The 26,313-nt window shown below is 40.6% G+C and overlaps 1 protein-coding gene across 4 annotated transcripts in view; it reads left to right on the forward strand.

The window, feature by feature from the left end:
• wwox (WW domain containing oxidoreductase) overlaps positions 1–26,313 on the forward strand; it is a 974,426-nt gene that overhangs the window by 643,724 nt on the left and 304,389 nt on the right. The window contains exon 9 of one of the 4 annotated variants that reach the window (XM_041192389.1): positions 3,012–3,062. The exons of the other annotated variants lie outside the window; for them this stretch is intronic. Within the exon in view, the coding sequence (XP_041048323.1) occupies positions 3,012–3,047 (36 nt within the window). The 3' untranslated portion in view covers positions 3,048–3,062. Of the gene's footprint in view, positions 1–3,011; positions 3,063–26,313 lie in introns of those variants that run through there. 4 annotated transcript variants of the gene reach the window in all.

Here is a 26,313-nt window from a genome sequence, read left to right on the forward strand (position 1 = left end):
ATGAATTAATTGATATTTTAATTTTCTGTTTGCTAAGACTAGTAAAGTTGACAGGAAGACTGATTCATTTCTGACCCACTTTAGAATCTGTAGTCTGATTTCACCAGTATTATTGTAGTGCTTTTAAATTAGAACTATTCTTTCTAAAAGCTAAAATAATATGATCTAATGTCACTCATGCAGCTTTACAGATGGATACAAGCTCACTCACTGTCCAACCCTTTCCCCACTCAGTTTGCGTTACAGTCACCTCTGGGTCAGAGCTTGATCATTCAAGCCTCACAGCAGAACTTCAAGCACACTATCAAGTTTGGCGATTCCGCCTATGAACGAGGAGTGCTACCCTTTCATCTTTCAGGTGAAATGTTAAGCCATGCCTCTATCTGCCTGTTCAGGTACCATGCCCTTCTCCAAAGAACACAATTCTTGTGCAAAAGCGAAATACTGGAGACACCGGAAATCTGAAATAAAATCAGAAAATGCTGGAAATATTCAGCAAGGCTGGCAGCGTCTGTGAAGAGAGAAACCGAGTTGACGCTTCAGGTCGATGACCTTTCGTCAGAACAATTCTACCTGTGTCCTAGCCAACATTCTCCCTTCAACCACAGCATCAGAACAAGGATTATTCACCTCGAGGCTGTTTGTGTGATTTCCCTGAGTGTTTTGGGACGCATGTGAGAGACCTGATGAGGCGTGACATGAATGAAAGCTCTTTCTTTACTCTGCAATGTTTCTTAACTGTCAGCCATTTCGAAGTAGGGAGGAAGCAGAGTGAGATGTGAGGCAGAGGTGGGAGGGAAATTGGAACATGAGTCACTCCGGAGATATATCTGACCATCATCTGAGACGAGGTTCAGAGTGCCTTTGAGGACCCTGTCATTGGATGTCTGCTCTCTGGCTCATAATTAGCAAATGAACTGAGCTCCATTGAAATATGTTTTTATAAGCACTATGTGGATTATTTAGGAGATGGGAGATGACACACAGGTTATTATATTAAATTGCCATTGTTTGTTTAATGTTTCATATTTTTCCATTTAAAGAGAAATTGTAGATAAAAAGAAAAGTAAGGGTGAGGGGAGAAAATAAAAAGGATGGGGAAAATATCTGTCCCTTAAAGATTATCACCAGTTTCCCATTTTTAAAAAAATCAGCCCATTTCCAGAGACTAACCTTCAACAGCTTCCTTTTATTTTTCAGTGCATTTTTAAACAAAAATATTAAAAGATATTATTGCTGCCAACATCATAAGGGAGAAATGAGCTCGGATGAGTTACTGAAGCACATAGTGTGAGAGAGCTGCATTAATATAAATAGAGCTACAATCATTAAGCAGGGGTGCTTCAGTGATTGTGTCACGCCAACTGTACATGTTAATTCCGCTCCTTCGCACTGTTGAGCTCAGTAACTCCTCCAAGTCAATTCCCCTGATATCATCTATACTCCCTATTTAACCCCGCCTATACAAAATGTTGAACTGACTGAATCGGGTATGAAGACATATAAAATAATTTTAAAGTTAACGAGAATTCTTTGTAACTGATTTTTTTTAATGGGTGCTAATTTTACGTTTCCATATGCAAAATAGTTCACTGTAAGCTCAAGGCTTCTCTTGCAAGATAGGTTCTCTCAGTGATTCTCCCTTTGAAAATTGGTGGCCCATGTTATATACAGATGGGCTATGACGGCCAGAATTCCTGTTGTAAATAAGTCCTGGTAGTGAATTTTCTGCTTAAAATCGATGTTGATCTGCAAATCTCACTTTGCGAAACAGTCCTTGAAGGTTGAGCTGCTACGTTTCAGTCAGTCTTGGCCTGTATGGGGGTCAAGCATTCAAAACCTGCCGTGTGCAAACTTGCACTGGGTGGAAGGTTCTGGCCCATGTTTCCTTTGCAAGTACGGATTTAATTCACTTTTGAAAGTTACCATTGAATTTGCTTCCGTCATCCTTTCAGACTGTGCATTCCCAATCATCATAACTTTGTGCGTAAATTCAATTTATCAAGTCGGTCATTCACACAAACACTCTACTTCCATGGATTGGACCGTGTGCAAACTTGCACAGGCATGAACGCAAAACTGATCAACTTGTGCATTTGCCAACTTCTTTTAATTGAATACTGGACTTCTCCTCTGCAGTTTTCCACCACGTAAATTACAAAATGGCCACTCATCAAAACTATATAAAAGCAAAATACTGCAGATGCTGGAAATCTGAAATAAAAGCAGGAAATGCTGGAAAAACTCAGCAGCGCTGAAGAAGAGTCATACGGACCCAAAACATTAACTCTGTTTCTCTCTCCACAGAGGCTGCCAGACCGGTTGAGTTTTTCCAACATTTTCTGTTTTTACCTCAAAATTATTTGGTTGATATTGAGTCTCTTTAATATTAATTTTCACCCTACTTAACATGATGAAAATTAAACAGCAACGGTAAAATTAGATGAAACCCTGTGAGCAGTTTGAGTTAATATTTTTAATTTACTTACTTTGTTTCTAGACTTCAATAGATTTTGCCTATAATTACGAGTAGAATCTTAGTCCACACCACTAAGTGGATTAGCATGGATTGAAAACAGCTCTGTAGCTGTTTAACAAAAGGGATTTGGTGCATTTTTATCTACGCCCGGAGTTCTTAATCATTGTTTCTAAAGTTTTATTTTTAAAGGGCTGAGTGTTGAGATACATCTCAGCCCTTCCAGTTGGGTATGGGTGTATTCAGTTTGTTTTGAAGCAAGCTGCAAGAGGGCACTTTAATTTTACTGTTGGAATGATTTTTTTTTTCTGGAATATCACCAAGTCCTAATCATTTAGTTTCTCTCTGGAGTGATATATTCTTAGTAACAAATGCCGAGCTTGAGCTGTTTGGTGCCCAAAATAGTTGTCAAGAAAAAAAAATCTGTTGGCATAGCGAATGCCCGCCAGCAAAACTGAAGTGTGTTCTGTACAACAATGTGGTTTATTGGTGGCAAACAATTTGCGTTGGAATTTTTTTTGCCTTTTAATGATAGGGTCAGGGAGGAAAACCATTTCTGTGGAAAATCTGACTGCAGCAAAGTATGCCGATTGTAAGTAAGAATTAATTTTCACCCTGCTGCTGTGCAATATACCGTGGACTCATTACGCATTGAATGTTATTAGAGGTCAATACAACAACAACTTTGTTTTTGTGCCAACTAAATCTAAAATGCTGAAAACGTTTGGCTGAGGCAACATTTGACAAATCAGCAGGTTTTTTTTCCCCTCCATTTAGCATTTATTCAGCACCTTTAACATTGCAAAAAAAAACCAAAGCTCGTGACCAGGTGTTGAAGAAGGAGTGATTTGGTGGGTGACTAAAGCTTCTTTTCAGAAGGGGCAAAAGGAGAAGTGGAGGGGCTTAGAATGACAACAATTTGAATTTATATAACATCTTTAATGTAGTAAAGTATCCTGAGGCACTTCACAGGAGCATTAACAAATAAAATTTGATGCTGAATCACATAAGGAGATATTAGGGCAGGTGACCTAAAGCTTGGGGTACAGGGAGATTGCAGAAGGGAAAGAAAAATTTCTTTGTCAAAGATTTGTTTTATAAGAAGACAAAGATCGCGGCAAAAATAAAATGAAATGAAATGTTTTGTGTTGTTATGTGCATGACTGGGTAGGGAGAACATTCAGCACATTCTGCTCTCCCTTCTGTTTTAACCTTGGACAACTACAGAAAGAAAGACTTGCATTGATATGGTGCCTTTTAGGGCCTTGGGATGTCCCAAAGCACTTTACATAAGAACTTAAGAAATAGGAGCAGGTGTAGGCCATTCGGCTCCTCATGCCTGCTCCGCCTTCCAATAAGATCATGGCTGATTTGTTTGTGGCTTTAACTCTACATCCTTGCTTGTCCTCCATAAACCTTGAGTCCCTTGTCAATCAAAAACCTATCTAACTGAGCCTTGAATATTTTCAATGATCTGGCTTTCACCGCTTGCTGGAGGAGAGAATTCCACAGATGAACATCCCTCCAAGAGAAGAAATTCTTCCTCATCTCTGTCTTACATGGGAGACCCCTTACCTTTAAACTGTGCCCCCTATTGCCCCCACAAGGAGAAACACTCTCAGCATCGATCAAACCACCTCAGAATCTTATATGTTTCACTAAGATCACCTCTCGTTCTTCTAAACTCCAATGAGTATAGAAACAACTTGCTCAACCGTTCCTCATAAGGCAAAGCCCTAATCCTTGGAATCAGCCTAGTGAACCTCTTTGAACTGCTTCCAACGCACGTATATCCCTTCTTAAGAGTTTATGATTTACTGATATAGTAAGGAGACCAAAACTGTACGCGGTACTCCAGGTGTGATGCCATTCACAGCCAGCAATGTACTTTTGAAGTTTAGTCTCTGTTAGAATGTGGAAAGCACAGCAGCCAATTAGCAAGGTTTCACAAACAGCAATTGTCCTGCTGATCTGTTTTAGTCATGTTGGTTGCGGGATCAGTATTGACCAGGACACTGGGGAACATTTGCCTGCAGCCTAGTTTCGAAGATCCAGTTTTTGGTTTTATTCAACATGAGTACCACAAAGACAGAGACACTTGATAGTTTAGGCCATCGCTTTTGCTCAGATTTGCAGTGTTCCACATTTAATGTTCAGTATAGCAGTTGTACAGATAGCATTTGATAGAAATACTGTTTTGAAAGTCATTAGGGTAATTCTACTTTCGGGTTTAAAATCTTCGATTAAATAGCACTCAGAGATCTTACTGCTCTGATAAGTGGATTCCCCTTCCTGCTCTCTGAATATACATTACTATTCCTTCTTATAAAACTGCAAAAATATGTTTTTCACTACATCACAAATATTATAAATAGAATTTAAGAAATGTACAGTGCTTCAAATCAGTTATCCCAAGCTATCCTCAGTTTGCATTCCTCAAGACATTTAGAAGTCAATACCTTGCAGAGTTTATAATTTACTGATGTAGTATTTAGTAGTTACATTCTGCAGTGCTTTGCTGTATTGTTTTCTGGTGTTTAAAGATGTTTTCCACACAGAGCAATTCTGGTTCCATGTTTTTCAAAACCTTTGAGATGCCTGCCAGTAAGTATGTTCATCTATGCAGCGAGCTGTGCTTCTGAAATGTTTAATCCACTAATTAATCATTTTCTAAACTTTGGAAAAAAGTATTGTGTCCAAGTGGTAAATTCAAACCACTATGTGCAATGCCACAATGATTTTGTAAATTTCTGCTCCTTCATTCCACTTCCAAAAAGATTTTTCTTTTGCCAGTTACAGAGCTGACCAGGATTCAGGGCTACTGTTCACTATTTGTTAGGAGGTATTATGTATGTGTGTATCGTGTGTGTGTGTATGTGTGCTTATGTGTATGTGTATACTACAAAAAGCGCATTACACAGGAGCTACGTGATCTGCTATTGCTGAATATATATGTTAAGTATCTTTTATCTTTGGGTCTCTATGTTAATATCTGCCCAATTACTCCAATGTTCTGCTTATCCTCTTGTATATGTTGACAGTTTCCAGCTTATTGAATTTTAGGCTTTTATTTCCTCCTCCTCCACCTTCATCTTCAACATTTCCACAACAGGGCCATATGGAGCACATCCTCAACACCTTCTGATATTGGTGACAAGCATCTCTTTCTGCCATCTGCAATTAGAACACATTAGAATGAACAGTCCAGCCCGCTTCTGTAATTAAAATGATCATTATGTGAGTTAGATGACAACAGGATAATAGAACAAGATGCTCTGAGTCTAATAATTCAAAAATTTATAGTAATTACTAAATTCAGAGGTGTATTTTTGTAATTTATTGTATGTGACATTTAATTAAGAATAAGTTTGGAGCCCTTACCTAATAATTCACAGCAAAGGTTTTTTTTCAACTGAGAGCTACTTTTCTTAAGGTGACTTGGTTTTTATGAATGTATTTAGCAATTCTTTTCATTTGAGGAGTGGAACGAGACACAAAAGCTGTTTTTGACAAGGCTTAATTGATAAGTGATGAAGTGATTTACATTAATGTGTTGTTGCAAACAAATAGCCTTTATTACTCTTTAAGCTGTTTTCCCTTCCTCTCCCTTTACTTAGTAAGAGCTGGGCAAGTCCTGGCCAATATTTAACCCTCAACCCCCACCTAAAACAGATGATTATTTCATTGCTATTTGTGGGAGCTTTCTATGTGCAAATTGCCTGCCATGCTTCCTACAGCACAACAGTAACTACATTTAATAAATACTTAATTTATTGAATTTGTATAAGATAATATTTAACTGCAGATTCTTTCTTTTCATTTTTAGTAACCCGCAGCTGGTGTCCTCTAAAGTCTTAACTGATCTGTAACTGGTCCTTGGGTGTACTTAAGTGCAGCTCAGGGCTGAGCCCTCTTTTAGTTTTAATTTGTCCTCACTATCAGATCTCTGTTTAGCTCCTCCGCATAATAGCATCCCTGAGATTATGGGAGGGTGGCAATTAGCATCAGAAGCATTTCAAAATGAGCCTTTATTTCCATGATTTTATTTTTCTCAAGCTCATCTGAAATGGTTAAGAACATAAATTTAATAAAAGATGATATTGAAACGCTCCAGAAGCAAGGAAGCTGGAGTACAATATTGTAGCTTTGAATGTTGCTTTCAAGTGTCTCTTTACTATTAGCTATCTATGTTGTTTTGTGGATGCTGTAAACATTTGAAAATCCAGTCCTTTGAAACAGAAATTACTGACTGTCTGAATAATGACCCCTCCTGCCATCACGCGCCACTCCAAACCCCCGTCATTGACTTCTGATACGACCTGATTTACAGTGAAAGCATGAAACAATTTGAAAATCTGGCCACCGCTAACTAACTGGAGCAAAGATAAAAATAGCTGCAGTAAATTTCACTCAACAGGTTGTGTTACAGGAAGCATCTGCAATGCATTTCAAAATGCTCCCAAAAATAGAACATCACAGCACTGTCTGTGTGTTTGGAAGATAGGATCAATCATACCTGTGAGAAAATTCCCCAGAGCACAGCAACAACACTGTGATGGTTTGTACTTAAGAAAAGTGGCATTTTTTCACACTATTGATGCACAGAAATTTCTAAGAACAGGAAGCGACTACCATGCTGCCTTCTCACGTAACCCTTAATTTCTTCTCACTACAGAACCATTTTTAATTAACGCACAATTGCGTTTATACTGCCTGCTCCAATACCTGCCCGGCTTTTTATTCCACAATGCGCCCTTACTCTTTCAATTTTGTTAGAAGAATTCTTTTGAATTCACTTTTCTTTTTCTCCTAATTTAAGTGTCTCTGTTAATCTAAACCTTTGGTAAAGATTCAAGAGAATACATATAGAAAGACCAATTCATAGGAGTGCCTGCAAGGCAATAATCCAATAGAAATGTTCAAAAGATGCCCTGAGCAATGGTGGTGAAGTTCCATCGCTGTAAAATGGAATCTGCACCCCATTTCATAATGATTTGATTAAGTGGTAGCCTTGAAATGATCCCCTGGTATCAGTTAATGTTTATAAGGCATCACTTATTGGCTATAATGTGTATCGCTTCACATACTGAAGATCACCCAGGTTCTGGCTGCTTTCTGTGCTGGCAGGATTCAGTATGCTGCACAGCTCTGTGAGGTGCACGGGGCATTCATTCAGGAGGATTAATAGAGTTGTGATGTAGTAACTTCAGGTTTGCAGTGAAATAATGCAGGGTTGTTAACTGAGGAAATTCCACACTCAGTACATCATTCCGTAATTCCCGTCTGGGAGGCTTCGTGGAAACACTGCACGTAGACATGGGTCAGCTGACTCGCCTGCAGGATTAACACTGTCAAAGGTTTCCGAGCATTGTTTAGATGTGACCATGCTGCCCAAACAAGAGTCGAGCAGTGAGAATGCATCACAAATGTGTTTACAGGGTAGACCAAAACATAAATGAACTTATAAATCCACTGTACCAAATTATGAAATAAATAGAACTTTCCTGCCAAACTGTAATAGTTTTCAGTATATGAGTCTTCAGCATTTCGTGATTAAGCAGTGTTTCAGAAAGCAGGATCCAGTGAATTCCACAGTCTGTTGCTTTTCTTTCCAGTTGCAAAACCAAACTCCCACGTAGCTTCCAACACCATTTAAACTGAACTGAGTAACTCTTTCATTGCTTGTAGCCTCTTTCCAGGTTTCAAACTACTGTTTGAGAAGGTGATTGAAAAAAAATGTTTTCTAAAACAAAGCATTAAGTTATGTTAGAGAAGTTAATGCAACTATAGTTTTTGGCTTTTTTTGAAAGAAATAACAATTCTATCAATTGTTTAAAGAAATGAGGGTTAAAATATTTATGATGGTTTGAAATGTTTCAGTTCCTCTCCACTCCAGTTTATAGTCCAACTGCAGGCAGGTTAGGAGCGAGTGTCATCTTTTCAAATTTCTGCACTACTCTATTTCTGGCCTGTTGCGAATCTCTGATTTTATCATTGTGCTCTTAGGGGCTGTGCCTTCTGCTGCCTAAGACAAAAAGTCTGGAATTCTCTTCTTAAACCTCTGCACTTCTTGGTCTCCCTCTCCTCCTTTAAGACAATCCTTCAAATTCTAACAGTTTTGACCAAGTTTTCAAGGACCTGCTCTAACATTTCCTTGTGTGGCTGGAGGTCAAAATTTGTTTGATATCACACCTGTGAAATACCTGAGGGTTTATTTTGCTACTTTAAGGATGCTATATAAATGCATGTTTTTGTTGTTTTGTATGCATTGCATCCTTAAGAATTCCAATGAGGTACACGTGAGCAGTGCACAATGACCCTGCCTTTCATCCTCTACAGCAACCTAGCTGAAATTCAACCTCTGTTACATTTCTTGATCATGTAAAGTGCTGTACCTATTGAGATTAGTCTTACCCTTTTGTGTTCCAGTGAAAATGTTTAAAACAGATCAGGTTTTAACAAAGTTATTATATACAGTATGTTATTATGAACCCTCATGTAGTAATACGAAAAAGTAATGAAGAAAATAATTGGGGATTGATCAGCTCAGTTGGCTAGAGAGTGGTGCAGGATGGTGTGGGTTCAATCCCTATACTGCTGCGTAATTCTTGGAGACCTGCCTCCTTGCCTTGCTCCATGCTTGATGTAGAGTGGTGCCCCTCAAGCTATATAAACACCTGTTTCTCTCAAATGGAGAGAGATCCCTCTGGTCCCTCATGGACTATGGCTAATTACCGAATGACACTAAAGAGTGATAAATGTCCAGGACCAGAAAGTTTCCATCCCAGGGCTTTAAAGGCAGTGGGTGAGAACTCTGCAGATGCCCTAACTGTAATCTCCCAATGTTATCTCAGTTCAGAAAGCATTCCTTTAGAGTGGAAACTTATGCATGGCATTTCAAGATTTAAGAAAGGTGAGAGAGGAATCCAAGCACTGATAGACCAGTTAGCCTAACATCTGTAACACCTGTTGTCAGGAAAACTACAGACTATAATTAATGAGTGGTTGAACACCTGGAAAATTTTCAGGTGCTCAAAGAGAACCTACATGGATTTGTTAAGGGGTGGGGAGTGGGGAGTAGGGTGTGCCTGACAAACCTGATTGCATTTTGAAGAGAGGTTGACTAAAGTAGTGGTTAGGGAATGTCTATGGATGTTGTTTATGTGGACTTCCCGAAGGCATTTGATAAAGCCCCTCATGAATGACCACCTTCCATAAACTTCAGCTCATCCAAAATCTTCTACCTATGCCTTATCTCACACCAAGTCAAACTCATCCATCACCCCTGTACTTGCTGACCTACAGTGACTTCCAGTACTCCCAATGCCTTCAACTTAAAATTTTCATCTTTGTGCTAATAATCCACTCCTCCCTCCAGAATTTCTTATTCCTCTGACTCTAGCTTCATGTGCATCCCTCCCTCCCTTCATTCCAACAAATAGCAACTGCACTTTTAGCTGTCTAAACCTTCCTTCTTTAAGACTCTCTTTAAATCTACCTTTTTGACTAAGCTTCTGGTCAGACCTCCTCATATTGTCTTCCTTTGCTTGGCATCCATTTTAGCTTGATTGCTTGACGCACCTTGGGTCCATTTTCTATATTAAAGGCACCATAGAAATGCAACACGTTTTATCAATTGTTATTTTCTGGTAATGATGTGCATATTACCACTTTATAAGCTTCCAGCAATTGCTTCATGGGTCATTAATCTTTGAGGATGCAATTAAGCATCAACTGCATGGACAGCCTCAACTATTAATGTGCCCTTCTTGAAAAATAAATTGTAAATGGATGAACCCTGGTCTTGGAAGTCCACGGTAAACACATTATTAAAAAAATAATGAACATGTGAGAAGTGATTTCCAGGTAGTAATCTCATCTCAGAATTCGGGCAATGGTTACCAAAGCTGTCATCTCAACTCCTTGATGAGATTGCTGTCTGTTTATCACTCTCAGCTATCCATTGTTCTCTTCCTAAAGACTGAGATCTAAGATGTGTACTGGGATTGTTTCCTTGAAAATATGCAATAAAGCTGAGCTTTCTCTGTGTTTAATTACTTGAAAAATTCATTAGTCAAGATTAAACAAGTAGGTGTGTGTTTATCCTTGGTCTGAAAGACCTGTTTGTGTTTTGGGACAACAGCAGCACAGGATGTTAATAGTGGATAAATGTGTGCTTTCTCTGGTTGCCTATTGTCCTGTTTTTTCCAAGTCCACTTGCTATATTTGTGCCACATAACGATCAAATAGATAGGTAAGAAACATGCTCCCAAGTCTCTGCCAATGGTGGATTCTGTTTTTGCTGTTGGAAAATATGGAGTTGACTTGGTGATGCAAATCTGAACCTCTAATCCTGTTTTTGGAGGAGTGAAGAAAGGGGAGCTCCCACATGTCAGCGGGATCTAGCGCATACTAAGGTTGTAATCAAGTTAGTGTCAGATGTTTTTTTATTTAGCATCTTCCATTTACTTAGAAAGAAAGACTTGCATTAACCACTGCCTTTCAAAAACATAGGAAGTCCCAAAGCACTTTACAGCCATTGAAGTCATTTTGAGGTGTAGCCACTGTTGAATGTAAAACTTGGCAGCCAATTTATGCACAAGGTTCCACATATAGTAATATGAGAAGGGCCAAGTAATCTCTTTTTTTTTAAGTAATAGTAATTGAGGGAACAATATTGATTGAGACACAGGGATAGCAACACTGCTCTGCTTTGAAATAGTCCTAGGGGATTTTTTACCTTAGAGACCCTCCGTTTAACATGTCATCTAAATTACAGTACCTCCAACAGTGCAGAACTTCCTCAATACTGCACTAGAGTTTAGTGCTCATGTCCCTGGGGTGGCACTTGAACTCACAACCTTCTAACTCAGAATTGAGAGTGAGCCACTGACACAACATGCTCACAAATATTAGGAAATGTTGTGAATCAAAAGTAGATTGCCATTGCCGAATTCAACCTGTGTTTTCAAAATTCGTTAATGGATTCTTGCATGGTATTGTTGTAGAATAGCACAGATGAGAGCTTTTGATTGGTTTGCTTTGATACATCCCATTAAAATGGGTTTACATAAAATTACTTCAAACTTAGAGCACAATAAAAGGCTATTCAGCCCAAGTGGGTTGTGCTGGTGTGTAGCCTGCCTCCTCTCACCCTTTTCTATTTAACCCTATCAGCATAACTTTCTAATGTTATGCACCCAGGCAAGTGTTTTTTGCAGGAAGTGATTTATTATCACACACACCAGCTTTGAAAGAAATGTTTTAATTGCCTCTAATACATCATATCTAAAATGGTGACAAGGCCAAATTTGCTATGTCTGTGATGGCGCATTATAAAAATTATAAAATTCACTTGGCCTCACTTGGTAAGAGAGTTGATAAGGTGATGGATACAGATTCAGTAGGAATTGGATAAGTAAATGGTTACCTAGAATGATTACAGCACAGAAGAGGGCTATCCATCCCTTCAGCCCATGCAGGACTTGACAGAAAAAAATTGCAGGGAAATGGAAAAAGAGCTGGGGAATGGAACTAAATGGACTTCAAAAGAGGCAGCACAGAGTCAGTGGACTGAATGGCCTCCTTCTGCACTGTGCTGTTCTGTTATTCTATAATTCTAATTTCTTTGTGGCATTATTTGAAGTTTCTTTATATGTTACTATCATTGTGCAACAGGGCAGAAGTGAGCTCTACAGTTTGGTTGAGCTCTCATTCAGTCGCAAGTCTGAATCGTTCTTTGTTAACTACCTGTAAGCTTTGTCTCCTTTGGTACTAATTTCCTGAAATCTACCACCTGCAATAATATACACACTGCAGCTTTTTCTAACTCATGTATGAACTCTCTGAGCTGAGAAACATCTGACATGCAGCGCAATTCTGATCACTTAACAGATGAGCAAGTTTATTTTTATTGGTATTTTATTCATGAAATACACCCAACAGTGCCCTTTGCATCACATGAATCCTACTGGATCTTTTTTTTAATAAGTGCAATTTACTTATTAAAATAACATTCCTTGGGTGACCCCTGTCAATATAACTGTTTAACAGGTTCGACCCATATGGAACTATAGTTTATACAGAGCTTTCCGTCTGTAAAACATTGTTCAATCCCAGTATGCTGTCTCATGTGTATCTTGGCTCAGTTTTGAAATCTCCTCTTTGTATTCCTCAATCTCTATTAATCAGAACCTAGCTGTAGGTCTTTTCAAAGAAAGTGGAAGAACGTTTTTGGATCGTATCCCGTGACATTAAGTTTGCTGGTGCATGCTAAACGTGCTCTTGCAGGTTCTGGACTTGATTTTATGTTGGCACCAGTACTAATGAGAGCCAACAGTGGGTGCTTGCTGTACTTGCCTTGGTATTTCTGCTGGGTTTTTGCAGCAGGTTAATATGATTTTGGTGTATTTTCACAGAGGCTGATGTTGCTGGAACTCTGACAACCCCCCAGCAATTGAACCTAACCTAATGTTGGAGAGGAAAAAAATTGGTAAAGCACCTTGCCATTTCTGTCAGAAATGACTGAAAGTGCTTCACAAATCATAACTCTCCTCCCCCCCGCCCCCCGCCCAGCCCCCTCCCCCACCCACACCAAGCACACTAATTGTTGCTATGTAGGGGCAAATATGGCAACCATTTTCCACAGAAATGGCACTGCAATCAACGGCTAGCTAACTTGTTTCTGGTGGTTCTTTTGAAGGAGAACTGATGGCCAAACCACTAGAAGAAGTCTTTGCACTTCTTCAAGTCATTCCATAGTATCTTCTAACACCCGTCAGAACTATCAGAATGACTGGGCCCTTGGTTTTATGCCACACATGGCGAATAGGTTTGAGGGGCAGAATGTTTGAGGGGCAGATACATGGGAACGCCACCACCTGGAAGTTCCCCTCCCTCCAGGCCACTCACCATCCTGACTTGGAAATATATCACTGTTCCTTCACTGTCACTGGGTCAAAATCCTGGAACTCCCTCCCTATCGGCACTGTGGGTGTACCTACATCACATGGACTGTAGTGGTTCAAGAAGGCAGCTCACCACCACCTTCTGAAGGGCACTTAGGGATGGGCAATAAATGCTGGCCTAGCCAGCGATGTCCTCATCCCGTAAAATGAATTTTAAAAATGTTCCTAAGTTTGTGTGACGCCTCTAACGTCTTCGACTCAGCTTAGGCCGATACATGCACTAGAATAATGAGCTTAAACTTTAATGTTGGCTTGAAGTGGCAAACTCTTAACTTGGGGGCAAGAATGCTACAAACTGAGCCAAGTTGTAAAAGAATGCAACCATGGAAACATAGAAAGATTTATGGCACAGAAAGAGGTCATTCAACCCAATATTGTCCAGTCAAAAGTGAGCTACCCAGTCTAATTCTATCTTCTATCTCTTGATCCACAGCTCTGTAGGTTACGACACCTCAAGTGCATATGCAAGCGTATAGAATCCTAGCTGGAAAGAAACAGCCTTGTTAGATCTGCTTTCTCTCTGTGCCCACAAATACAAACATCACATTAATAATTTCATCTGGAACTATTAAAAATGTGACAAACAGATCAGCTATGATCTTTTTGAATGGAGGAGCAGGCCCAAGGGGCCAGATGGCCTATTTCTGCTCTTATTTCATATATTTGTGACTAGGAGCACTAACACTTCCTTCTAGGTGATTTTATTGATGTTTGGGGTATTGTTTGTACAATTCTATAGGAGATACCTGGGAAGCATAAATGAGAATTTTATTCTTGCCCTTGCATCCCTCTGCAGTTGTACAGCCACAAAGCTCCGTTTGTGGGGCTGATAGAGGAATTAAATTGCACTGGTAAATGGTATTGGCACTGTGGATAGTAATACTAATGTTGTTTATAGGCAGCAGGCCCACTGTAACATAAGAATAAAATATAAAAAAAGAAAAGGTCAGTCGGCTTGCTCCTTCCACAGACCATGTTGAACTTTTCTAGGATTTGCAGCTTAAATGGCATTGACATCCTGGTAAACTGCCTTTTGTATCAAGTTACTGGGCTTGTGAGCTGTAATAAGTGCTGATTAAGTTGGTAAGGAGATCGGGGCAGAAATTTGCCTGGGATGATGATACAAGGCGGGTGACATCGGATTGGCTGCCCATTATACCCAGTGTTTGATGTCCAGTTTCATTGACCACAATAGAGCTGAATATCGGATTTATGCATAGCAGACAACAAATCTGATATGCAAAACAAAAACAGAATTACCTGGAAAGACTCAGTAGGTCCGGCAGCATCAATCTGATATGTCCCTTTTTGTGAGACTGCCTGAGCCAAATTTCTACCCCTTGATCTTTTACCAATTGTGTCAGCTGTCGAACATTTTCTCCGTTCGTGAAAATTTGGCAGGTGCCATTTTGAGTCTGGTAAATTGGGCCAGGTCAAATTAATTTCAGTTGACAATAATATTCAGCAATGAAAGATTCTTTTGAATAATAACTTCCATTAACTCTGCAACATTTAGTGAACTGTTCAGGAAATCTCTCTAACAGCACCTTATAAGGTGCAAGATTGGTTCATCTAGATTACTTAGGATTGTGTGTATTTAAGGAGAAAGTTGCAATGCTGCCTTTGAAACCAGACTAGAATCGAACTTCAGACTTCCTTAGTCTATATTGCTCAGTTTCAACTCACAGCAATACATTTTACTAAGTGAGCTATAGGGGAAGCCCAACCCTCAAAATAGTTGTTTTGACCAAAAGCACATTACTCCATGACTTGTTGGATGAGTCTTCGAGTTTATGCAAATTTAAAATAAAAACAATTAAAGGAGGAATATACTTGTTAGAGTGGCTGCAAGTTAAGTACGCATTGATTTTTTTCTCTCTTGATTGTTGCTCTGCATTCAGCATTACATTAAAAACATTTCCACAATTTTTTTGAAACAACCAAATGAACAGTATGAAAAGCTAACCTTTTGACATTTGTTGCTATAAAGTCAAAACTATAACTAATTATTGCCTCTTAGCTGATCTAAATTGGATCATTTGCATGGGGCTAAATTTCCACAAAAGGGAGATAAAGGACAAATTTGCATGGTGTAATTTTGGTAACAGTGGATGGCATTTAATGTCCCCCCCCCCCCCCCACTAGCCTACTCCCTCACTGCAAGGCAAATTTGGAGGCAGAGGGCAGTTAAACAGGCTAGAGGGTGCTGGGTGGGGGTCCCGCTGCCTCTGCCCCGATTAAGTCCGGGTGGGAAAGCTCAAGGGCGGTCTTTCCGCTCTGCTGCCAATTGAGGCCCTTGTGTGACCAATTAATGCCCACCTGAAAGCCTCATTCCACCACCTGTGGTATTCAACCAGCAGCAGGTGGAGCCATTGCCAGACAGGGAGCCCTAAAAGCAAACCCAAGCGTGTTTGCTTGTGGACCCCTGGGGAGGGTGGGAGGGTGGGTCTCTCATTCAAGGGACCGAGTAACGGGAATGGTGAGTCCCGCTGAGAGCCACGCCCCTGCCCTTGCTGCCAACTTCCCTTCCCCTTCCCCTGCAAACCCCATCCTGCCCTCACTCACCTGTGGCCTGGGTCCCTCATTCATCCTGGGCCTCTGGTGGGTACCTTGCTGGCAGTAACCACTGCTCCACCAGTGGCGCTGTCAGCAATGAAGAGCTGCCAGCCTTTGATTGGGGTTGGTAGGGGGCGTGGTGGAGGGGGGGGGTTTGGGGTGGTGGGTGGCGAGGGGGGGATAAGCAGGCGGGAAGTGCACAGGAGTAGGTATCACATGGGCAGAATGTGAGGATATAATATGTTCTTGGTTTTGAAAAGGTATTTGGGAAGTAATGGTTAAATAAAAATACCAAATTCATTTTACAGAAATGGGGAGGGAGGGGGGCATCCAACTATTTTATTAAGTAGTTCTTATTATCTCTGCTTTTTATTTTCTTTTGATAAATGAAGTTGCCTATTTTCCCTTCTCTATGTCTGAAAGTGGCTCGAAGCTTGTGGCCTGGAAGGGGTCAGGATTCCTTGACCTTATTGACCAAGCTGCAGGAGTCCTTGTGTGGGGAGCAGCCGTATCTTGTGTAACAAGCCTGGTGCGCTTGGCCTGCATTTCATCTCCTGCTGTAGTTCATCTTCGTTGTGCTTCCTGAGTCCTGTTCCTCCTGCTGATAAGAGCCCAGCAGAGGTTTGGAATGGCAGCTGGGCTCAGCAGCTGCCTGGCTCAGGAGTGCTCGATTAGAGGGTGTGCTAACCTTGCAACAACATGGTGACATCATCATTTTTCACTTCTTCTCTTTTTTTAATCCCTTCATTTCTCCTACGCTGCTCAGTGGGCACATCTCTGCTGTCACTTGGCGCTGCTTGGAAAGGTGCACAGTACGCAGACCGGCCTGGATGATGAATGCTCCGCACAGCCACATATTTTTTACCTATCATAACAATGCCTTTTCGGTCACTTTTTCAAGTTTGAGCAAAATGACAAATGCAACATCAGCATTCAGCACATTTATTAAACACTGCAAGGCTAGATTGCACTAACTGCCTGTCATGGAATCTCCATTATCCTAAAAATGAATGTTGCTGCCCCAATGCCATATGGGGATTCTGAAATATGTTAACAGCATGAAGCAATTTTTTAATGTGCTTATGTGTTGTAATATATAGAAATGTGCATCTATATATAAAAAATATAACCTCATTTGTGTTCCTGCTATCACAGTGCTAATTGGGTATGAATGTGGGCCTTGTATTTTATAATGCTTTGCAGTGTGGGCTTTTGTTCAGTCATTATAAGGTTCATGTAGGATACTGGGTGTACTTGCATTGCATGGAGAAATGATTGCATGCTGTGCTAGGGCTATTTGTACTCGCTCTTTTCTCCCCTTCTTCCTCCCTTCCACAATATAGTTAGAAAGTTAGTTATTCCTGGAAATACTGTTTTGGAGTCCTTTGAATCCAGCTGACTTTGGCTGCAATGGGAGGAATTATTTGAAGTATCTTAACATATGATTGATTGATTAAAGGCTCACAGCAATTGCCTATTAAAATAAAGTCACCGTCTACTAATAGATTTAGCAGGGAAATGCTTGAAATCTGAAAATATTTCAGCAAAAACAAGTTTTTTTCAATTTGCCTCATTCTGTGGTAAATTCTGTACAATCATGATTTAATTTTGTTCCAAAAATTGCATACTTCTAATCCCTATGGAGCAGGAATTGTCAACTGCTTTCGTTGGCTATTTCTAATTATTTCTCACTTGGTGAGGTGCTGAATTACTGGGATTTATTTAATTCTTTTCTTGCCAATTTTCCTGGTCCATTTTTTCTTCCCCTGTCTCTCCCACCTTGAAGCCATTGACTCACAGTTATGGCCCAGTTCTAAGGACATTGGCTGCTTCCTTGGTGCCTCAAACAATTAGCTGTGAAAATTAGTATCAATGTGTTATTTAACTACAGATTAAACCACAGCTGGGTCTGAACCTGTTTGCTTCCAGCAAGTGGCAGTGGATAGTGATTGGGGACATTGGAAGTGGATTAGACCTTTCAACCCCTTAAACCTGTTCCACCATTTCGTGATGATCTGTATCTTAACCCTATTTACTTGCCATGGCTCATTTTATACCCTTGTCCAGCAAAAATTCATCTTACATTTAAAATTATTAATTCAGCTCACATCCACTGCTTTTTGTGGGGGATAGTTCCACGCATCTACCACCCTTTGCATGAAGCAATATTTCCAAACTTACCTCCTGAATGATTTTAGCTCTGATTTTAAAGTTTATGTTCCCTTATCCTAGATTCAGTGCCACAGAAAAAGTTTCTATCTATCGTAACGTTTCCTTTCAAAATCCTAAAATCTCAATCAAATCACCTCTTAACCTTCTACACTCTAAGAAATACAAGCCTTATTTATGTAATGTCTCTGCATAATGTTATCTTTGAAGCTCTGGTATCATTCAGAATTGAGAACCCTGATTGATTTTCTATTTCCTGACTTTGAATCACTCAGTGCCTGATCAAGGGACTTGGCTTCGAGAAGGGGGGCGCCTACAGAGAGCAACCCTCCCCACACCCTTTCCTCTGACCGCCTCTCCCCCTCTTGCCACTTCCCTACAACACCCATTCTGCCCTCACTTACCTTTCTACGGTGATCTAATGATGATCCTGGCAAGGCCCAAGTGTGTGACCAGCAACAGCCACCAGCCCCAATTGCACAGCCAGTAATGGAGAGTTGATTGGCCAGCAGCTCTCGGGAGCAGGGTTTCCAGGGAGATGGCGGTGCAGTGGTAATGTCATTGGACAAGTAATCCAGAGGCTCAGCCTAATGCTCTGGGGAACATGGGTTCAAATTCCAGCAGTTGGCAGTTGGTGGAATTTAAATTCAATTGGAATTCACTTTCAATCTGGAATTGAAAAATAGCCTCAGTAATGGTGACCATGAAATTATCATTGATAGTCATATAAACCCATCTGGTTTGCTAATTCCTTTAGGGAAGGAAACTTGCCGTCCTTACCTGGTCGTGTCTACATGTGACTCCACATCCACAGCAATGTAGTTGACTTAACTGCCTTCTTAAATAGCCTAGCAAGTCACTCAGTTCAAGGGCAATTAGGTATGGCAAAAAATGCTAGCCTTGTCAGTGATGCCCACACCCCATGAAAAAATAATTTAAAAAAAAAATTCCCTTGGGGCTCCTGGACATCATGTCGTTGGGGATGTTGCTGGTTTTAGTGGTGGACATCCAGCATCCCCCACCCCCCACTGCTGCCCTCATTGAATTCTCCCCCTTTGGGTCACTAACTAGACATTTAATGGGCATCAGTTCACTCCCAAGTTCAAACAACAGATCAAAATATATCTGCATTGAAACAGAGCATTGGTTAGCCTTGATGTCCAAGAATATATTTGGCCAACTTATTTGGATATTTGAAGCACACTTTCATAGGATTCCCTTGCTTTTGCCTGACAGTTGGAGGAGGGATGAATGCCACAAACCAATCCACTGCATCAATGCTAATGCTTAAAAATTGCAAAATCAGGAAATGTGCACGGTAGGTTTTACAACATGGTCACCAAGATCTTCCTTTGAATCCAGCCCAATTTGTTTTAATGGCTTAAATGAAATTAGTTTTCCCACCATTAGTCGGTTGAAGGGGCACATGCAGAGATGTGAAGCCAGGTCTCCAGCCTACCTATTCTTCCTGATTTAGTGACTTCAGTTTTTTTGGGCTTTTTTAATAGAATTTGTCTCCTAAAATAAAGAAGGTAAACTGCTGAAGATATTAATGAAAGCAACAGGCCTCCAGCCAATGGAGTTCCAGTGCTGTTATTATTCCAAAACGTTGGTGCTAATGACTTGAAAATATTCTCATTTGACTGAACCTCTGGTAACACAAAATTCCACTTGCAGAAACAAATCTACACAACTTATGAGGAAATCTTCAAGCCGGTTGGTTCCCCCTGGCTAACATAGAGAAAGCACTTTGTAAAGCGATGTGGGGTTCCAATCCATGTCCTTCTATCCATAGCACAGTATGTTGGAACACCAACTGCACTCGTACATTTCTTTTAAAAAAATTCTCAAGCCTTGCAAAATATTTACATCATTTACATTTAAATTATCAAAGTATCAGAATATCAGTTTTTAAAATTTTACATGGCAGATAATTTTTTAAAGTGACGTGTAATTTACAGTGATGCAAAGATTTGCAAAACGCACAAGGGAATGTATGCGTTTGGTTTTACTGATTTATTGAACACCCTACTGTTGGATCCTGGTAAGTAGTTTCATTGGACTAATGGATCTGGGTTGCACGCTTGTTTCGGGATGAGTTGGTACCATAGACAAGTAGATCAGCAGACAGTTCTTATGTAGAACACATTCTATTTATTTACAAAAAAACTCAGCAGCTACACTTGTGTGCTTACAACTCAAACCCTGTCTCTACAATATAGACTCTAACTCCAGACTACTGACTACTAAGGTAGCCCACACTACTCTGCTATTGGATACTAAGATTATGTGATCTTCCATTATAATATTCTTCTGAAAGGTGTATTGCACAGTCAGATTACCACATCCCTTCCCTTTACTCAGAAATACTTTTTACAGTTACAATTACAATGTTTCTCAAAATATCAAATTATTTACACAGATAAATAATTTACAAATTCAGTCTTCCTGGGAGTTTGCGTAAGCATATAGAATGTCTCAGTTCTACAGCTTCAGATGTTTTGTCAGGAACCTCCTTTTCTGGTATTGTCCGAACATCAGGTTCTTCGGTGGGCACCTGCAGATATGTTTCTTCGACTCTTGCAGATACAACCGATGTTTCAGACACATCTGTACTCAGTTGAGTTCTTTCAATAGGAGATGTTGACGCAGTTGTGAACATAAGAACAAGAACATAAGAATATGAAACTAGGAGCAGGAGTAGGCAATTCTGCCCCGCCATTCAATACGATCATGGCTGATCTCATTTCGGCCTCAGCTCCAATTTCCCGCCCTCTCCCCATAACCTTTCAACCCGTTACTAATTAAAAATCTGTCTATCTCCTCCTTAAGTTTATTCAGCGTCCCGGTATCCTCTGCACTCTGAGGTAGTGAATTCCACAGATTCACGACCCTTTGAGAAAAGTAATTCCTCCTCATCTCTGTTTAAATCTACCACCCCTTAGCCTAAAACTATGGCCTCTCATTCTAGAATGCCCCACAAGGTGAAACATTTGCTCCACGTCCACTTTGTCTATCCCCTTTAGCATCTTATATACCTCAATTAGATCTCCACTCATCCTTCTAAACTCTAGTGAGTATAGGCCTAAACTGCTCAATCTCTCCTCATAAGACAAGCCCCGCATCTCTGCAATCAATCTAGTGAATCTCCTCTCAACTGCCTCCAACTACATCCTTCCTCAAGTAAGGGGACCAAAATTGTGCACAGTACTCCAGGTGCGATCTCACCAATGCCTTGTAAAGTTGCAACAACACTTCCCTATTTTGATACTCTATTCCTTTAGCAATAAATGCCACAATTCCATTTGCCTTTCTTATTACCTGCTGTACCTGCATACTAGCTTTAAGCCATTCATGCATGAGGTCACCCAGATTCCTCTGCACTGAAGCATTCTGAAATTTCTCTCCATTCAAATAATAAGTCGCCTTTTTATTTTGCCAACCAAAATGGATAACCTCACACTTATCCACGTTAAACTCCATCTGTCAAATTTTGGCCTATTCACCTAACCTGTTCCATATCCATTTGTAAATTTCTTATTTCTTCATAGCATCTTACTTTCCCAACTATTTTGGTGTCATCTGCAAATTTAGCTATAGTACCTTCTATCGCTGAATCCAAGTCATTAGTATAGATTGTAAATAGTTGGGGTCCAAGGACCAAATCCTGTGGCACCCCATTAGTTGCAGCTTGCCATCCAGAAAAAGACCCATTTATCCCCATTCTCTGCTTTCTGTTGGTTAGCCAATCCTCTATCCAAGTTAATATATTACCCCTAACTCCGTGTGATCTTATCTTGTGTATTAATCTTTTGTGCAGCACCTTAAAAAAGGCATTCTGGGAGTCCAGAATCTACAGGATCCCCATTATCCACTTTGCTTGTCACATCTTCAAAGAACTCTAGCAAATTAGTCAAACATGATTTACTCTTCATAAAACCATGCTGACTCTGATGGATTGCATTTTAACTTTCAAAATGGCCCATTACTACATCCTTAATAATGGATTCCCACAATTTCCCAACGACAGACGTTAATTAACTGGTCTATAGTTTCCTACTTTCTGCCTCCTCCCCTTTTTGAATAAGGGTGTTATATTAGCATTTTTCCAATCTACTGGAACCTTTCCAGAATCCAAGGAATTTTGGAATATTATAGCAATGCATCCACTATCTCCGCTGCCACATCCTTTAAGACCCTGGGATGTAGGCTATCAGGTCCTGGGGACTTGTCATCCTTTAAACCCAATAGTTTGCTCAGTACTTTTTCTCTAGTGATGGTGATTGTTCTAAGTTCCTCCTTCTCTGCACTTCCTGTTACTATTGGAGTGGTACTAGTGTCCCCCACCGTGAAAACTGAGGCAAAATATTGAGTAAGCATCTTTGCCATTTCTGCGTTCCCCACTATTAACTCCCCAGTCTCATCCTCCAAGGGACCAACATTCACTTTAGCTCTTTCCTTATAGAACTTGTAGAAGCTTTTGCTATCAGTTTTTACATTTTGCGCTAGTTTTCTTTCATAACTTACCTTTGCTCTTTTTATTATTTTTTCAGTAACCCTTTGTTGATCTTTAAAAGTTTCCCAATCTTCCAGCCTGCCACTGCAATTTGGTATGCCTTAGTTTTTGCCTTTATGTTATCTTTAACTTCCTTGCTTAGCCATGGATGCTTTTTCCCCTCTTACCATCTTCCTTCCTCTTTGGAATATATTTCACTTGGGAAGAATTGAATATCTCCTTAAATATCTGCCACTGTTTATCAACTGTCCTACTTTGTAGTCTTCCTGCCTAGTCCATTAGGGCCAAATCTGCCCTCATGCCATAAGTAATTACCATTGTTTAACTCCAGAACACTAGTGTGGGACTCAAGTTTCTCGCTCTCAAACTGAACTTGAAATCCCAGCAAGCTATGATCACTATTCCCCAGAGGATCCTTTACTATGAGATCATTAATTAATCCCATTTCATTACACAAAACCAAATCCAGAATAGTCTGCCCCCTGGTTGGCTCCACAACATATTGCTCCAAGAAACAATCTGTAATACACTCTATGAACTCTCCCTCGAGGCTACCCTTGCCAATTTGATTAGTCCAGTCTATATGCATATTAAAATCACCCATGATTATTGCCATACCTTTCTTATATGCTTCCAGTATTTCCTGGTTTATACTGTGGCCCTACTGCTGAACTACTGTTTGGGGACCTATAGATTACTCCCACCAGGGACTTCTTTCCCTTGCTATTTCTTATTTCTACCCTGACTGACTCTACACTGGATGAGTCATTTCCTGATGCTTTCTTTCTCTCCTCCTTATATGATCTATATGTCTATCTGTTTGATTCGGTTTTCCACTTTCACATGGTAAGAAAGAGGTCCAGTCATTGCATTTACTTCACCTGATAACCATTTGGGTCCTTCTCCAAAATTTTTCACATATATCGTCTCTCCTACAGTAAACTTTCTGTCACGACTATGCCAGTCATGTCCAGCTTTCTGACTTCGCTGACTCCTTTCCACCTTCCCCCCTAAATTTGATGTTATTAAGCTCAATCTAGTTCTGAGATAGCGTTTCATCAACAATTCCACAGATGTGACACTTGTTGTCATGTGAGGGATGATCCTATAATGGAAAAGAAAACATGCTAGCTTGGTTGCTAGGGAGTCTCCAGTTAATTTCTTCACGCCAGTTTTGAATGTTTGAACTAATCTCTCAGCCAGTCCATTCGATTAAGGGTGGATATGGTGAAGTTTTTACATGAGTGATACTGTTGAGGCTAATAAACCATTGAAAGTCAGCACTCATAAATGCCATGCCATTACCTGATGCGACAACTTCTGATAGTCTGTTGATGGCGAAACTTTGACGTAGCTTGTCAATTGTAGCAGAAGATGTTGCTGTCATCATCTCATATATGTCCATCCATTTTGAGTGAGCGTCAGCAATAAGGAGAAACATTGTTTCCATAAAAGGTCCACACAGTCAATATGTAATCACACCCATGGCCTTTCTGGCCACTCCCATAGGTGTAATGGAGCTGTTGAAGGTAACATTTGCACTTGCTGATACTGCATACAACTTCTCACTAAGCTGCCTCTTTCTCCATCTATTCCAGGCCGCCATAGGTAGCTGCGTGCTATGGTATTAATTTGGGAAATACCTGGATCTGCACTATGTAGTTCAGTCAGCAAAGGTTTTCGTCCTTTTGGAGGAGCAATCACTCAAGCTCCCTACAATAAGATACCGTCCTGGCTAGTTATCTCATGGGTAGAATTTTCCCCCCATTGGAGGGGGGGGGCTGTGCGAGGGCGGGCCCGGACCCAATCGGCACCCCCAATCAGGTCCGCCCTGCCATTTTATGTCGGCGGGCCAATAAAGGCCCGCTAGCGTGATGCATGCCCAGAAGTGCTGAGCGCTCCCTGTGTGGGGGGTTTGGGGTGGGGGGGAAGTTGGTGGTGTTCCCTGAGTCCGGACCTATGCGCAGAAGAGCGCAGAAATCTCCCTGAGGCACAGAACTGCCTCAGGGAGATTAGTTTAAATTCCAGGCAGCTTTCTCAATAGGCTTAATTGGTTCATTAATGGCCTTAACAGGCCTTTGACAGTTTGGCTGCACGCCCGCCAAAATGAAAATCTAAATGACGTGCAGTGATGTTTCATTCCATCAGATTCCTGTTCTTGTGACCAACCGTGAAGAACTGGTCCTTGTACTTTGGATAAAACTGGATCCCGACTTGTCCAATCTCTAATCTGTCTAGCACCTACCGGTGATGAATCTAAGAAGCTCAATAATAAAATGAGTTCTTGAGGAATGGAACATCCTCATCATTTTCATTTTCTTTCAAAGGCAAATGACTAAGTGCATTAGTGTTTGCAATCTGATTTCCAGGCCTGTGGATGGAAGTATACTCATACACTGCCAGGCTCAATGCCCATCTTGCTGCGTCTATGGGTGGTATAGCCTTGTCTTCATTGAATAACCCGAGCAAAGGTTTGTGGTCCGCTAAGATGATTTGCTAGAGATGCTCAAAATCATGTGGGGACTGGACAGAGTAGATAGGGAGAAGCTGTTCCCACTCATAATAGGACCTAGAATGATCGTGATTTGCAAAAGAAGCAAATGTGATGTGAGAAAAAACATTTCACACAGCGAGTGGTTCAGGTCTGGAATGCACTGCCTTGGAGTGTGGTGGAGGCAGGGTTCAATCAAGGCATTCAAGAGGGCGTTAGATGATTATTTGAATAGAAACAATGTGCAGGGGTATGGGGAAAAGGCAGGGTAATGGCACCAGGTCATAATGCTCATTTGGAGAGCCGGTGCAGACATGATGGGTGGAATGGCCTCCTTCTGTGCCGTTAAAATTCTGTGAAATGATAGTAAATGACGACCGTGAACATACTGGTGAAATTTCTTGACACCAAAGATGATTGACAAACATTTTTCTATCTATGAGTATCCCTTTTCCGCTGTGTTGAGCGTTCTTGATACATATCCAATAGGTCTTCCTGAGCAATCATCCATTCAATGGGAGAGCACTGCTCCCACTCCATAGAAAGATGTGTCAAATGTCAAAACTAATTCTTTTCTTTGGTCAAAATGTATTAATAGGGTGGATGAGTGTAACGGTTGTTTTACCTTTGTGAAAGCCTCTTTCTGTGGTGTTTGCCAAGACCAACATTGGTTTTTATTGAATTCTGTTGACAAATTAGGCATGAAGTGTCCATAGTAATTGATCATCCCCAAGGATGATTTGAGCTTGGAGGTGCTCTTTGGCGCTGGTGTCTCTCTAATGGCTCTCACCTTTTCCTCAACCGGGTGGAGGCCCTGTGAATCTACCCTGTGACCTAAATAAGTTACCTCTTTCGCTAGGAACATGCACTTTTCTTTCTTAAAACGCACTCCCATCTGTGAGAAGCGTTTCAAAACTTCTTCCAAGTTTGCCAATTGCTCCTTTTCAGTGAGTCCTCTCACCAGAATGTCATCTAAATAAGCTACAATGTGAGGCAATCCCTGCTGTAAACTTTCCATTGTTCTCTGGAATATGGTGCAAGCTAAGGATATGCTAAAAGGTACAACCCTTTGTGCATATTAATTGTGACAAATTTCTGGGAGGCCTTCTCTAACTCCAATTGTTGATAAGCATGACTC

Source organism: Carcharodon carcharias, chromosome 7 (assembly GCF_017639515.1).
Source record: "Carcharodon carcharias isolate sCarCar2 chromosome 7, sCarCar2.pri, whole genome shotgun sequence".
Lineage (NCBI taxonomy): Eukaryota > Metazoa > Chordata > Chondrichthyes > Lamniformes > Lamnidae > Carcharodon > Carcharodon carcharias.